At 40.7% G+C, this 16,667-nt stretch overlaps 3 protein-coding genes across 3 annotated transcripts in view; all 3 read left to right on the top strand.

Moving 5' to 3' along the window:
• Positions 1–581: 581 nt before the first annotated feature.
• On the top strand, positions 582–4,207 carry fbxo48 (F-box protein 48). The gene is made up of 3 exons (XM_079220131.1): positions 582–639; positions 1,609–1,948; positions 3,157–4,207. The coding sequence occupies exons 2-3, from the start codon at positions 1,643–1,645 to the stop codon at positions 3,316–3,318; spliced, it is 468 nt and encodes a 155-aa protein (XP_079076257.1). The 5' UTR covers positions 582–639; positions 1,609–1,642; the 3' UTR covers positions 3,319–4,207.
• A 284-nt stretch (positions 4,208–4,491) lies between these two features.
• cnrip1a (cannabinoid receptor interacting protein 1a) lies at positions 4,492–6,830 on the top strand (the record flags this gene model as incomplete). Its single annotated transcript, XM_079220134.1, has 3 exons — positions 4,492–4,670; positions 6,393–6,537; positions 6,666–6,830. 3 exons carry the CDS (start codon positions 4,492–4,494, stop codon positions 6,828–6,830), a joined length of 489 nt encoding a protein of 162 aa, XP_079076260.1.
• Positions 6,831–11,609: 4,779 nt separating this feature from the next.
• The window catches only part of ppp3r1b (protein phosphatase 3 (formerly 2B), regulatory s1ubunit B, alpha isoform, b), a gene marked incomplete at its 3' end in the record, with an annotated part of 30,941 nt that continues 25,883 nt past the window's right edge, over positions 11,610–16,667 (top strand). The window contains exon 1 of the mRNA XM_079219929.1: positions 11,610–11,738. Coding sequence (XP_079076055.1) covers positions 11,736–11,738 — 3 coding nt within the window. The 5' untranslated portion in view covers positions 11,610–11,735. The remainder of the gene's footprint in view (positions 11,739–16,667) is intronic.

Here is a 16,667-nt window from a genome sequence, read left to right as displayed (position 1 = left end):
AATAAAGAAATGTAGACTTGGTTCACTCTTCCTGCTACAGTCCGTCTATGGTCATCGTCTTATCGATATTTATAGATCGATATTACGTTAGGCATGATGATTTGAATCACGTGCATTGCGAATTGCTTTTGTATTTTAAAATAAGATGGATATTTGATCAAAATAGCTTTTTTTTCTTCTTTTAAACGAATGAATAAGCGCTGCAAAATATTCAGAAAATATACCGAGTCATGTATTTCATAGGGGAAATATATTTAAACATAAAAAAGTCCACTTCTGTAGCGTGACATGCGTGAAACGTGAACCAAATTAAGTTAAAATGCTTACAAACGTAGTCACGAAATGTACATTACATGTATGCCGAATGAAAGAGTGATTATTTGCCCATTCATAACCATAAATACATTTATTTTACAACCATTAATAATTAGAAAATAAAAAAAGAACATTTTAAATCGTAAAACTTCCACATGGAATTTGACGAATGTGTCGATCAAGTATGCGGTTCATCGGAGGGTGACCTTTCACGCGCATGCGCACTTTGTCAGAAACAGCCCGGTGACGTATCTGCGTGTAAACAACCGTTGAGACGTTTAAACTGTCAGCTGTCAGACAGACCGGAGCGATCGTACACCGCCGGTAAGAAACGCTTATTAAAACAAACACCTTATCATTCTGTGCGTAAATATGACGGCAGACATTTTGCATTCGCGTTGTCCCGGAAATAAATACGGTATTTAACCCGAAAACGGCAACAGACCGGACGTTTTTCCGTCGCTATTAGCTTCTAGCACCGTAACGTCTGATGAGATTCACACTTTAGTGCAGAAACAGAAGCTTTGGTTCATCCACAATAACAAATAACGTTAATGACTTAATAATAACAATAATAATAATAATAATTAAGACTGACTGCTGTCGTTCTGTTTGGGACTCGCCATTTTTAAACACGAGTGATTTTTGTAGGCAGAGATTTCTTTGTGTGTGTGTGTGTGTGTGTGTGTGTGTGTGTGTGTGTGTGTGTGTGTGTGTGTGTATACATTTCTGCCACTGGCATTAACTCTTTCTCTGAATGAAAGGACACTAAATCACGTAATAAATTAGGGTCAGATACATTTAGGGTTTTAATCAAAAAGATGAATTATTTAAATATATAGAATTAGTTATTTCTCATTTTATTGTATCTTGCCTCATTCCGATTTTCTATCCATAATGTTGATAGTGTCGTGTCTGTAATGATTGATTTCTGAAAATATTTACCATTGCAGTTTAGCAATGTTTGATGAATAACTGCCTTTTGTGTCTGTTCATGGTCTCTATTACAATGACTGTGTATTATTAACAGGCTTATGACTAATTAATATGCCTGTGGAACCGAGCAAAAGGACAGAAATATACCTGTGAGTTCATCTTTGAAGAAAATATCAGAAAGCACAAATCAAATCAAGCATATTTCAATATTCATGACAATGTGAGCTTGGCTGCTCAACAAAATACAACATTTTATACAATATTCTCCAAAACAAATTGTCCTCCTTTGCTACATCTCAAAGAGACAAAGTCAGCCCTGAATGTCCCCAGTGGCGTTGAATCGCTGTGTTTTCCCAGGACGTCTCCAACTGTCGGACCCCTGAGCTCGACTATGCAGCATGACCCCACGAGGACCTCGCCCGTGTTTGTCGTCTCCAAAAGGAGAGCCTCCCTGATGCCCTGCACCGCCGACGCCCCCGCCCCCGAAAACTTCGCAGAGACGCTGCCGACGGAAATGAGCGTGAAGATCTTCGGCGAGCTGGACGCCGGGAGCCTGTGCAGCGCCTCGGGGACCTGCAAGCTGTGGCACCGCATCATCCAGGAGAGCGACCAGGTGTGGAGGAGGCCGTGTCTGCTGGTGGGGGCCGTCTGTCGGAGGGAGGTCGACGGCGACAGGAGAGACGGCCTGTCCTGGAAGGTGGGGGTCGACCTTTAGGAAACAAAGAAATTCAAACTGCACCAAAGATCGAAAGTGACTCATTATTTATATACCAAGACACACCTGAGCATTTAGCTTTTACATGTTCTGAGATTCATCTCAAAGTAATGGCAAAGTCTTTACACCGCATGACAAGATTCACCCAAATCCCACACACACACACACACAAACGCTATCAACATTATTCAAATCTGAATGACGCGAGATACAATAAAATGAGAAAGAGCTTATTTTATATATTTACACCATTTTCAAACGTGTGCCTTTTTTAAATTACAACCCTAAATGTCTCGGGGGCCCCTAATTTATTACGTGATTTAGTGTCCTTTCATTCAGTTAAAGCGTTAATGCCAATGGCAGAAATGTGCTGAAATAGTGTGTGTGTGTGTGTGTGTGTGTGTGTCTGTGTGTGTGTTCATTCATAAAAAGGGTCATACAAATAAACAGGTTATTATGCATGCAGTTATTTTATATCCCAAACATGTGTGCAAAGGCTGCTGTATAGCAGACTAAACATACACACACACACACACACACACACACACACACACACACACACACACACACACACACACACACACACACTCTGATGTAAAAAGGCTGCCATGAAAGTTCCACCTCCCGAGTCGCAACTGCCCCGAACAACTACAAGGGATTGAAAATAATTCAGTATTTCCTTAAATGTACTTTAGTGACAATTTAAATAGTTGAGAATTGCGAAACAAACGACGGGCTTTATGCAAGAACAATGAAACATTTCTTTAAAATCCTGAACCTCTCTTACTTTTTTCTGCGAGGTTTCAAGTCAGATTCAGCAGATCTTCATACTTGCTCGTTTCACTTCCTGTTCACGAGCAGGTGTGAGTTCTGATCATTTGCGTAAGCGATGCCCCTCACTGGCTGTATACTGCTGCTCTGCTCTCCTTCTGGGAAGGTTTCATTCACCAAAAAATGACACCAAAAGTAATCGGAAGAACTTTTAGTGTCGAGCTTCAGCTTGTCCCCATGCGGCTCGGGCCTTGAAAAGACTTTAGAGGTCAAAAGGGCTCGTGGAAAAATGTGAAACAAGGCTGGAGGCTTTAATTGATGGAAAAACTCACGTTATTTATGAATAACGTGACGCCAGAGATGGTGAGAAGTTACCGCCCTGCTCTAACGCCTCGGACTGCCCCGTCTCCTCCCTGCAGGTCTCGCTGGTGAAGAACTACACCCGCAGCTGTGTGAAGAGGGACTGGCTGAGAGGCCGCTACAGCCACGTGAGGTCGGCGGAGGAGCTGATCGGCAGGAAGATGGCGCCGCTGGACGCCGAGACCTGGGGAGAGATCCTGCAGGCCGAGCTGGACCGATGACCGGCGGCACTTTTAGGATCTCATTCGAAGCACCGATGGCACTTTTGAGTGCCTAATTTAAAAAAAAAATTTTTTTACTCTAATATGTTTGAAGTTTGCAAATACACACAAACAATTGTACATAGTTTTGTTTAAATACTTGTTTTTTTATAAGAAAAAAAAGGATCATGGAGAAACTGAAAATTGACATTTTGGGTGAAATAATTTGTTACAATTAAGCAGTTTCATTTCTTTGATGTAAAAATAGCTGATATGCAATAAATCACGTCATTAGAGAGAAGTTAATTCAACTCTTACCAGAATTATGTTATGCTGTTTTCAGTGGTGAATTGTGCATTTAGTTTGTCTTAATCATGTCGACCGAGGGAACTTACGGATCACAACATGCATGTGTCTTTACACTGGAGGACAAACCACAACAAAGCTATACAGCTGCTCAACAAAAATGAAATAATAAAACAATACCTATTTATCAAATAACATTTTAACTTTACCGTGTCTGCAACAACATATCGTGGTCTAATGCAGATGTACATGCTTGTCTTTACGTCAAGTTTCAGCCGTAAAATCCTCTCTAAAGAATAAATTGTTGAACAGAGACAAACCGGCAGAATGAACAAGAAGAATAAGAGAAGGAGATATTTAGTTGTCAGGGGATTTCAGATTGATATAGAAAAAAATCAGAATATTTAAGAAGGGAAGGACATGAAAGGAAAATAAATGATGAAAAAGAGAAAGGAATGAGGGGAATATTGTAATTTTTTTATCATGATTTGAATATAACATTTTGCAGAGTCATCCTTGCCACCACATTACCATTCAAATATGAAGATTAATCAATATGTTCAGTGACAGAATGGTAATTGATCGATCAGCTTTATTTTGTCTATTTTTTAAAGCAATGCCAAACCAACTTAGTTATTATGTTTTTATTCGTCAAAATAAATTGTGCAATTAATGTCTTTCATATTTGGACTGAAATTGCCATTGGGAATTCAAAATAGCTATTTTCTTTCCTCCACACACACTTTTATTTTGAAAGACGTAACCGGAAGCCCCGCACTGCAGCGCTTGACTGGTCTCTCCATCAGCATCCCCGCATCATCCGCTGCCTTCTCCCTCAACAACGGGACCTAACACATTTGACCCCTTTACAACACAAACGCCGGGATCATGGACGACGTCCCTCCGATCGTCAACATCGCCATCTCGCTGCGGATCCAGCCCAACGAGGGCCCGGTGTTCTTCAAGGTGGACGGGACCCGGTTCGGCCAGACCAGGACCATCAAGCTGCTCACGGGCTCCAAATACAAGATCGAGGTGGTGTTGAAGCCTGGAAACGTCGAGGCCATGTAAGAAGAAATGCAATTTAAAGCAATATTATTATTATTATTCCCGTCGTTGTAGGGTCGAATATCTGCAGCAGGAGGATCATGGGGCAATTTTGTATTTTATTAAAATAATAAATAATAAAAGAAACACGTCTAGGGATAGGAAGCATTTCCATAATTACAATTAATACCGATTATTAATGCAAAATATCGCCGCGCATGTCTGCGTGGCCTTCCTCCCGCAGGCCCGCATGCATCCGATATCCGCCTGAATAAATCATCATGTGGATCGTGTGTGTGATGTGCTTCTTTTTTTTTTTTTCTCCATCGATCGTGGCGACAGGAAGCGTCGTCTCCGCTGAAAAAACAGATGAAAACAAGCTCGTGCCGTTGGATTAGAAGAAGAAATGAAGCCAGGGCGAGGCGCACGCGATCACGCGCAGCCTCAGTGGCACACCTGTGAAGAGGAAAGGTGTGTTCATGAGGAGATGCACTGCACATGTAACATATGGAATGAGAGCAAAACAGATTTGCGGATACTTTAATGGTCGTATATTGAGATATTGTCATTTTTCCTATAACTCAAAACAGCCAAGCTAACATGTAAATTATGCATTATTATATTTAAAAAAAAGAACAGTTTGTAACTGGAATATAATATTCTATTTTAAAGTTACGGTAAAGCCCAGCAAGCCGTGTGTCATTTTCTGCTCGTTCTACGCAAAATAAACGTTGGTCTTCGCAGGAAAACTAAATAGATTTAAGCAACAAAACTACTTTGTTAGGTTGAGGAAAAGTGTTTAGTTTTGTTTGAAATAACCGATGAAGCGGTGTTACTTAGGCACCGCAGTTACGTGACAATTAATGAATCATTTGAACCCAAATCCTGATACATTTCTAAACCTATAACTAAGTAGTTTTGTTTCCTAAACTGAAGGATATTTTTTTGTGTGGCAGAAATCCCTAAAGGCATGTGTCTCCCTTGTGTTATACGGAGCAGATTCTCTTCCCAGAGCCGACCAACATGTTTCTACAGTATAGCCCAGATCGGACAAACTAAATAAACATTGGCTCTAGATTGGGACGTTCAAGCTTTCACGTTTTTCGCTTCAGCTTCCGACGCGCTTGGCACACGGGAGACGTTTCAGTTGGTTGCAATCAGGCGAAGTCGATGCGGAAGTGTCTTAAAACCTGCATTCTCTCTACTGACCAGCATGGGGCGACTCCTCCGATAGCAAAAAGAAGTCAGATCCTATAGAAGTCTATGAGAAAATGACTCTACTCCTCTTTGGATTTATTCCCTCAGTAAACATTGTAAACATGAGTTTATGTCTCAATTTCTAGTTTCAAGTCTTCTTCAATACAGCATGATGTTCATTTAGTAAATGATGGTCATTTAGAGTCAAACAGACCATAAAGCAAGGGATGCTTTGGGGCGGGTCTTACTGTGATTCTACCAGTGCCGTATACGATGTCTCTACGTCACTCCTTCACATTCTAAATATGATAACTTTTGTTCAGCGGTTGCGTAAAGAACAACAACATGGCGACAGCCGTAATCCAAGATGGCGACGGCGAAAACGTCAAACTCAAGACTTCCACAAACCAACGGGGTGACGTCACGACGACGACGCCCCCTTCTTACATGCGGTTGAGGTTGCAATCTGCAACCTCTCCTCAGATCCAACACACACTGTAAACGCCCTCAATGCGGCATCCATCTGCTTGTTGTCTTCCTGGCAGCAACATGAACATCGGAGGCATCGTCTTCCCGCTGGAGCAGCAGTCCAGGGACGAGGAGTCGGTGGTTTATCACGCGCAGTACGACACCGAGGGCGTGCCGCACACCAAGAGCGGAGACCGGCAACCCGTCCAAGTCGGTATGGAGGTAAGGCAACCGAGTCACACGTCAGATGCAGAAATCGGACTCTTTGATCCATCAAATTAAAAAGAGCAGAATTAAAGATGTTGTCTTGCTTTCGTGTTGGTTTGACGACGATGTCTCTCCCCGTCCAGTTTAACAAAGCGGGTACGTTTGAGACGGTCTGGCAGGCGAAATACTACAATTACTACAAGCGGGAGCACTGCCAGTTCGGCAACAAATTCAGCAGCATCGAGTACGAGTGCAAGCCCAACGAGACGCGGACCCTCATGTGGATCAACAAGGAGGCGTTCAACTGAGACCGGCTCGTCCCTCCACCCTCCACGCGCACCAAATACCGAAGCAGAGGACATCCGTTGCACGTGGACTTTGAAACATCAGCATCCCCCCCCCAAAAAAAGAAAGGACGACCTTAAAGGCGGGCATCAAGTAAGAAAAGGGTCAGGTATTTGTGTGGTTTTATCAGAAGCAGGAGAGAAAATAGCTGTTTGCTATGCTGGTCTTTAAAAGTTTTTGTTGTGTTTTTTTTATTGCTGCTTTCAGCAATTGGTGCTTTTTGGGGGTGGCGGGGCAGCTTCACATGCCAGCACACATGAGTAGTTTAGATAATATTCAGAAATCCTCAACATCAACACTGACGTATACGTTACCCGCTCATGTTTGCCAGCGAGGCCGAATTCAAGATGTTTTCTATCAAAAGGGAGATGAAGGCACAGCATGGGAAAAGATCTAAAGGCTTAAAAAGTGCAGTTTCCTCTAAAAGGAGCGCTCGTGTATCTGTTTTTTCACTCCCCGTGTGGGTTGGACTTCCTTTCAGGGATCGAACGTCAAGAGAAAGTTGCGTGAAGCTGGAGGGTTAAAGGAACAATCGGCCATTTTCTTTTTGGGAGATACCGTTTGTGTGTCATCTTTCTCACACATGAGAAGATTCATACACATTTCATCTCCAGAGATGTGTCCAGGATGTATTTAGTCTCGTAACACGTTCAAATAAAATGCAGCATTAGTCCCCTTCATCGACCGCAATGTACTTCCTACACCTACTTTGTTGCTCTTCATATCACCATTACTACTACCTGTCTTTTACTAGCCTGCTACTTCTGAGGCCGCGTCCACACGACTACGTTTCCATTTTAAAACACACGTTTTTCACTACGTTTGCACTGAGCGTCCACACTACCCCGGAGTCTTAAAGCAACGAAAACAGATTAGAAAACTCCGGGGTCACGTCGTAGTTTGGAAACGATGACGTAGACACACTTGATTGGGTCTTAGCAGTCACGACCTTTTCATCAAGAAAAATAAATTATTTTCAACATGGATGACGATTTTCAAGCGTTACTTGCTTTTGTTGTCGTTACTAGCAGCTGTTGTGCGGTTAAATTATGCAATCTGCTTCCTGATCACACCATCTCGCGCACGCCAAGTGTACGCGAATAGTCACGTGATATGCGTTTCCAAAAGGTTGCCTTCATCATTTTGGGAAAGCGTATTAGTGTGGATGTAGCCTAAATCAGCATATTCAACTTGGCTGGGTGTGAATAGCCAAATAGCCGCATCATGGTCGTTCTCACCCGGGTGCTAATAAACACTCCGTATGAGGTTGGCCTCACATCAACATTTAAATGTGACGCAACTTGACGTACATTTAAAAAGAAGAGTAGACATTTTGACTTTCTTCCTTTTGTTAGAGCCAATCAAAAGAGAGAGAGAGAAAAAATACTTTCCAACTAATGCAAAGCTGTTGGACTTTGCTTGCTAACACGCTAGTTAGCATCTTGTAGTCAGCAGGGTGCAGATGACAGTTAAGCTAGCGCTTCACGATGAGGTCGGGACTTTTGAGGTGCTGTGATCTGTCACCGCTATCAGCGCTTTATTGGTCGACAACGACTGCAATGTCACCTGTTTCTGCACCGGTTCAATAAACATGATGCAGCATGTTGCATTTGTTTACTTTTGATGCAGCTAGGCTAGCAGTTCCTCGCGTTAAGCTAGGCTAAATACGGGACTTATCTTTATGGATGCGCACCGAAAATACACATGGATCTTCTCATCTTGCTGGAGAGAATAAACAAGTGTTATCCCCAAAAATCCCCCTGTTCCTTTTAAAATGGAGTAAAAAAAAAAAGAAGCTGTCAAATTGGATATAGTTAAAAGTATCGCAGCACAAGGAGCCAAGCGCACCAGCTAGCATGGTGTCAGCTGAAGACCAGGATGGAGGACACCTATGGGTGGAGGGAGTATTTAATCTTATTTATAAAACTGTGTGCATGTGTCTGTGAGAGAGAAGAGACGACGTGTGAAAGTGTGTATATCGTGATAGGTTTATGTATTGTGTTGTTTACTGGAGGAATCCACCCAATACACATGAACACCGTTTAAAACAAACAGGTAGCGGTAAAAGGAATGTTTCTTCTCCCTCTTGAAGATAACTGTCCAACTACAGATGCTGTGTTTTCAGTGTTCAGGTATTTTCCGGCAGCCAAAAACTAATTAGCAAACGTTCAGATTCTGATTTCAATCCACGAGAAATCAAAGTTCGAGAGCTGCCGTTCTAAAAAACAACAACAAAAATGCATTTCTGATGTAATGAACCAAACCTCTATGAGACAACATTAAATCTAACAACAAATCAGATTCAACAAATCCCACGAAAATACCAAAACCAACAGTGTCTATCTCACGACCCTCTAACTTCCTGTCTGTGGCTCTCAGCTTCCTGTCTGTAGCTTTCAGCTGCAGCCGTACATCTTTAAAAACACTAGTATATAGTTGTGTGTTTAAAAAAAGGGTTATATAATGGCCTAAAACCACCACCACACTTTAGTTTTTATCAAACAAATGGAGGAGGAAAAACTGCATTTGTTGGGGACTATTTTCAGCGGCGGATTAATCCACCCTTGGTGCTCTGGTGAGTGTTTGTGCAGCAGGAAAGTGTGTTTGTGTGTGTGTGTGTGTGTGTGTGTGTGTGTGTGTGTGTGTGTGTGTGTGTGTGTGTGTGTGTGTGTGTGTGTGTGTGTGTGTGTGTGTGTGTGTGATTGAGTTATAATAAACTACAGAGTGTGTGTTCATGGGGATGAAGGAACATGTCATGCAACAGTGAGGCTCACTGATGTGTTCTTAGCGGAGCTCTATCACAATACTTGTGAGCAGATACATCCACTGTCGGTTTTGGTCTTTTCACAGAATTTGTTGTCGTCCTTCTGCTGAAAAGGGGAATATTTCTTCTGTCTTTTATTTTGAGACGCGGCGCTTCTTATTGCAGACTGCAAGCGCCTCACCTTGTGTTTTCATTTGTGCCGCCACAACTCTTATTAATTTCTTTTCTCTGTTTTCTCCTGAAGTGCATGGCTGTATCCATTTTGCCAAATATGATCTGTTTGTTCGTTTTTTTGTTAAGATGTCTCTTTATGCATAAAGCTCGCTGTTTTGTTATGTGTTGAACTACGGAGTACAAAGTGTATTTGTCAATAAAACAATATACTGAACCAATATATTGTGTAGTACCTGTTGCAGTTATTATAGGTGGTGGAGGAAGTATTTAGATCCTGAATTAAAGGTACTAATACTATGTTACACATAAAAAAACCTGCATTGAAAATGTTTCTTCAGTAAAAGTATGCAAGTATAATCAGGAAAATGTACTTGAAGTGTTAAAAGCAATAAAATGTCTCCTGTGACTGTTATACTATTACATAATCTATCATTTGATTATTATCACTCGTGCATGAATTAAAATAAGGATGTCACTGTTTGAGCTGGAGCTCATTTTGAAAAATGAACTACTGATTATTTTTAAAATAAATAAAAATACTGAAAACAGTGAGAAATGTTGTCACAATCACCCAAAGTGATTTTTCTATCAAACAGTCCAAACCTCAACATTATTACTAACACATTACAATTATTGACATTTTTAAAAGGAAAAGCATCAAATCTTCATATTCGTGAAACAGTGAAATATTGTTTTAGTTAAAAATGACTAAAACCATTGAAAAAGTTGACAATTAATTTTCTGACTGTTAACTAATTAATGAATCAAATCATCGTTGCAGCTGTAATTGTATTTATTGTTGGGCTTCATTTATAACAAGACATATCTCAAAAACTCTTCATATTTTGGGGTTTGAAAACATAATAAGTAAAGTTTTTAATTGTCAAATAAAGTAGTGCTTCAAAATGACAGTATTCCCCTCTGAAATGTAGTGACATGAAATGAAAATATTCAAGTAAAAGACAAGTACCCCAAATTTGCAGTTTGTGACTGTATAGCTTTAAAACATTACATGCAAGAGGGATCAATGACTCTTATATATCTGTCTGTTGCACACAAAAAAGACCTGACATATAAACAAATAAACATGTAAAGCATTCAGCACAGAAACTATGGTGCAATTGTAAAATAAGAGGCAGATCATTGTGCTTCACATCCATAATGTTATGCACACTGTTGCTGGGACGGAGGCCTGTACCACTTAAATTGAAGGTAAGTGCACTCTGTTATGCTTGTTAGCTTAGCACTTATTTAAGAAGAACACAGCATTGTGTTGCAGTGAAAACATGATGATTGGTGTGTGTTTTATTCGAGATCTCTGATGTTTCTCCTCAGCAACAGTGAGCTTCAGAGATTGAGAGAAAATACAGTTTATGGCTGTATACCATTTTCCCCCCCAAAGATTGTGTGTGTTTAAGAAGATGAATCACCCTTTACAAAATAAAAAATACAACAACCCAACAACTTTCCAAATATACATTTTTTTTTTAAACAACAAGTTTTGTTATTATATGTGACGTATTATATGCTACACTAATGTTAATGTTGCATTTCAATTCTGTAGACGGAGGTGACACAGAGGGGGCTATTCGAGGCTATTTGGTCTGCTTTTATGAAATAGAGTGATCCCTCTGCTTCATAGATGAGCTTAGGTTTGCACCTACCACTCCTCCTCCTCCTCCTCCTCGCTCCCTCTTCACTCTCCCCCCCCCCTCTCTCTCTCTCCCCCCTCTGCGGCTCTATCTGCTGGCGCTGCAGTGAATCTCTCCCCCGCTGTCAGAAACCGTAAAGTCAGACAGCCGGTGGTCGGTATCGTACCGTTAAAAGTCAGAAACCTCGTCTAAACGTCGTCTTTATCTGCGCGCGACGATCCGCCAACGGAGCTTTATTAAATCACCGTCCAAGCAGCTTCAGACACTCTGCAGCAAACATGGTAAGATGCATGTTATGTCTTTATTTTAAATTATAAACGTCTCGTTAAAAAAAAGAACAGCTTCTCCTCCTTCGACTGTTAGCTTCAGAACTAGCACCCAGAGCTAGCTTAGCTATCGTTAGCTAACGCTGACATTTGAATATGAATATGAATAAAAGGAGCGTAACGTTTTTTTGTTTTTGTTTGTGAAAACGTTGTTTAATTGTTGTGTTATTCATGGATCTGTCAACGGACGGACTGTCACACATCCAGGGCTTAAAGTGCCGTCGATGTGTGTCTCAAGGCTCGTTAGCTGTGGGAGGAAATACTAGGAAGGTTTAGCTGGCTAGCTAGCTGGAGGCGCGTCAAGTGCGCAACACAAGTGCGCAGCGTGGCGAAGACGGAAGTGTCGTAATTTTAACAAATCCACCAAAATAAAAGTCGGCAAAAAACAACAGAATCGTTTATTTGACAAGTACGTTGCTCATACTAGGAATTTGACTTGGTAAAAAGGTGCATACCAATAAACATAAGCATAACACAATAAACAGTGCAATAATCAAGACATAATGTGACATGGTAAACAAACAATCAGATCATAGTACTTATCGCCTGATTGAATTATCTCGGACTGCAATTATCGGTAATTTACATAATTATTATTAATATTCATTTTGCTAGTTAAAATAACGTGTAATGACGTTCACGTGATCTGGATTTATCCAAGCAACATTCAAAGTGACATTATGTAATTTGCAATGATGTACAGTGTTGGAGGAAGTACTTGGATCTCGTTTTGAAGCAAAATAAAGTACACAACACTGAATAAATACAATGTAGTACAACAGCATTAGCTTAAAATTATTTCAGATCGATGTGTATATTATTGGATTACATTATATATGCATGAACGTATTCTTCGCTTTAATGTTGCAGCTGACACATGCATCTCGCTGTTTTATTTTTGAAAATACTGACCGGAAGTGTTAGGGTTAGGGAAATGGCAGATTAGTCGGTGCACCTTCAGACGTCTCTGTTGTGTTTGATCAACTCATTCTTAGTTAGTTTTTTTTAGGGTAACAGCTGTCTGACATTCAGATCATCTTGTTGTTAATTCAAATGCTTTAAATTAATGTTAGCAAGATGTTTGATCTGAAGATAAATGGCAAACTATAAAAGGCCCATCAGGTATATTTGTGGACTATGTAGATACAGTTGACTGGATCAACAACAGCTAATGGTTATAATAAGGCCAATAACTGCCAAAATGAACAAAAGAGCATACTATATATATATATATATATATATATATATATATATATATATATATATATATAGTGACAGTTTTAAGGTCTAAACTCTCCGAACCACAAGTTGCCCGCATTAAAAACTCTGACTGCTTGTGTGTCCTAATCTATTCATTATAAAAATGATTGCGTCGTATAATTAAACGGAACAATATCCTCATCATAATCTGTAAATATAAATTCGTCAACTAAGGACTGTGCAGGACTAAGCGAGTCCACCGTGCGGTGAACGTTTCCTCATTTTGTGGAGGCAGGTAACGGTTATTATTGTAAGAGCAACACACACACACTGGCCCGTTACATCATATAGACGGACGGAGCGGTGTTGAGGTATCTAGGATGTTCCAAGCCAGGTAGCAAATGTGATGCGATTTTATTTTTTTATTTATTTTTTTTTTCCTTTTCTTGAGAGTTCTTGTGCGCCACCGCTGGGAAATAGGTCGGTGGTTTATGTTGTAACATTCGTGTGCTGCCGGTGAGCGTTTCCCTTTAGAGTTCAAGTCTTAATGCGGGTTAAAAATGGATTGATGAATCCAAAATTGTGTGGAAATGATTACCCTAGTTCTGCCACGAGTAAGAATACGCCCACACTGAGCCAGCTGAATTTGAAAACACATCTTTTATTTTCTCTCTCTCCGCTCAGGCCCTCCAGTCCACTAAACTGCTGCTTTTCATGCTCAGAAACTGAGTATAAACTGAGTATTTTAAACTATCGTCTCTGTACTGAATCCGTTTGAAAATGAGGAATACTACGATTTAGAAACGATGGCGTATACACCGTCTTCGTGATCACTCTTTTTATGCAATTAAGTTTTGCAATTAGTTTACTTCATTTTACCAGGATAATCCCCTCTGTACTATTACTGGATTTTATGGAGTCCTGAGCATTTCATCAGACATTATATGATCATAAGATACAGATTTAACTGACGCCTCATCCTCAAACAGGATTTACTGTTTACCTGTTCAAACATGGTATTTATGACATGCAATCAAGTCGTTCAGTTATCAGGTATCTGTAAAAGGCAACAGCTAAATTGTAGGGGTGGGGGAAAAAATAGATTCTTCAATGCATCGCGATTCTCTCTTGAAAGATTATGACTCAATGCAGAAAACCCAATAGTCGGAAATTCAAACGGTTTCTTTCGGCTGCCCCTGAACGCAACACACGAGCGTCTTGTTTACGTTCTACACTCGGCTAAATACCAGCAGAGCTTTGGTGAGGGCGGCTAAGTTTAAGCAGAGTTTAAGAAGCCGAATATGGATACCATCCGATCGCACCCCCTGGCTTAAAAGCTAACGTATGTAAGCATTTTGAATCACTCAAATCATGCTGTGTTCTGCGTTTTTACTCCGAAGATGATGCTAAATGGCAATTTAGTTTCTTTTGTTGTTGGTTCTTTTTGTCATGCAGGGAAATGTAACCCTCCAGTTGACACATCTCTCATATTTGTTACTACTAGTGAAAGATAATGGAAGTTAATTTATCTCTTCTTTTTTTAGCACTCAGTGTTTTTAAAAATAGCAAATAGTCACAGCGAGGAAAAAACAAGTCATGTATAGAAACATTTTGATGCATCAAGATTAATCAATAATCGTCTCTGAATCGCATCTCAGACCTTCTGAATCGGATCGTAAAGGTTCCTCTAGGCTCACACCCCGAGTTGTGAGAGAGTGTGTAATAAAACAAAGTGTGCAGATGAACCATGCTGAACGTGTTGTGACCAACAGTTTTGCCGTTTGTCGACTTGGTGTTATGGTATTATCAGGATGTTAGAAAATCCCGATTATTATTGTTATTCGTTTCGATACCGTCATAAATGCACTATTTATTCCACTGCCAGTGAGAGAGTACCGTTGTGGCTGTGTGTGTGTGTGTGTGTGTGTGTGTGTACAGTTTTTCAGTGAAATAAATGTTTCAACTCTTCAAGAATGTCCTACTGATTAAAGGGAAGGTTAGCAACGACATTAGGCTCACCTAAGGTCACCTGACTCTTAAGGTGGACCAGCTGTTCCCATTTCAGTTTGTCATTAAACCGTTACTTACCGTTACTTACCGTTACATACAGTCTTAAACCGGATACACCGGTAAAATGTCAGGGAAGTATGACGTAATTGATTTTGCCGATTGCTGACAAACAGGAGGAGGGCGTGCAAACGTATCTTTTTCCAATTGACTGGCCGTTGTTCTGTGAGTGGTGATCTTTATAAAAATGTCTTTTAAAAGTGTGAACGTCGCGTCAGTTTCACATGTATTTTGAGATTTATTCTGCTCGCATATATACTTTCCATTCTGTCCGCATTGGTCTGTGTGGTGTACATTTAGTCATCTTTCCGTGTCCACGAGGTACAAAAAAACAACAACAAAATCACAACCATGTGCATTTTTGTGTAGTTATGACAGTCGATGCGTCTGTTTTTGTCCCGTCCTGATCGGAGCGCGGCCGTCAGCACTTTGAGATTCCTCTCAGACGCTGCTGCAGCAGCTTCACTGTCATGTACGCCGTGATTGACGGCACACATTTTCAATAATGTGGCAGAAAATCCGAGCTGAGGTTGCGGGTTACCGTCCAGCGTCCCTAAATATACAGGCACATGTTTCATTGTAGGTCAGATTCATAAATGAATTCCTCTTGGTGGAGCGAGGCTGACCTGATTAGCTTCGCTGTTTAGCGCTTGCGCTGCATAATGGTTATGTTTTAATTTCAGCGCGTTTAGTTTCGGTGTAATTGAACAGACTCCTTTCGACAGCTGCGCGCTGCATGATTGACAGCAACAACTCCATCACCGAAAAAGTCAAACCCCAATATGTTTCTAACTCCTTTAACACTAATTAACTCGGAAGGGCTTCAGATGGCACATTGCAACTATTGCAAGGAAATAAATAAGGAACAACTGCAGGTTTTAATGCACATTTGTCATTTAGGGAAGCACTCTGAAGCGTGTTTTTATTGCTCTTATTGCAGCATGAATTTCAGACCGGCTGGTATGTGATGGATGTCCGTGTAGAGAACCACCCACAGGACGAGGGTGTAGTGGCTGAGCGTTAAGTGAGGCAGAAACAAAAAGTACTGAAGTACTGCGTGCAGATGACTAGGAGAAATAACGTGAAACAAAGCTTGCATAGAGCTTTTTTCTTCTTCTTTTCACTGCAGACAGCTTGACTCACTAAACACAGATGTAAGTAATAACACACGTGACCTTCAGTCCACTTTAGCTTCAGTCTGAAGCCCGGCTGAACCACCAGGCTGTGTGGCGGTAAACGTCCGCAACGGCTGCAAAGGTCCTCCGTTGTAATCCCTCTGCAATCCGTTAATGCTGTTACAGACACTCCAAGAAGTGCATCAGCTGTGTCAGAAGTGCAGTGATTTATTGTTCGTGTACTGTAAGTACGTTTAAGTTTGGACTCTCCTGCCACAAAAAAAAAGCTTGATTGCGTCCAGTCAGATGGCTGAGAGGACTACTCCATACATATTAATGTTGTTGATGCTTTTTGTTTGTAGTTGTATATTTAGTTTGAAGGGTTTGTTCTGTAAATGGAGACACATTTAAACAAAAATGATGACTGGTGTGTTGATTACGTACCAAATTTATCGCATCACACAAGGCCAAATTACCAAAGTAACCATTTGACCAGTTTCTG

The sequence above is a fragment of the Taurulus bubalis genome (genome assembly GCF_910589615.1).
Source record: "Taurulus bubalis genome assembly, chromosome: 6".
Classification (NCBI taxonomy): domain Eukaryota; kingdom Metazoa; phylum Chordata; class Actinopteri; order Perciformes; family Cottidae; genus Taurulus; species Taurulus bubalis.
The sequence above is the reverse complement of the archived record's forward strand: the minus strand, read 5'-3'. Positions and strand labels throughout refer to the sequence as shown.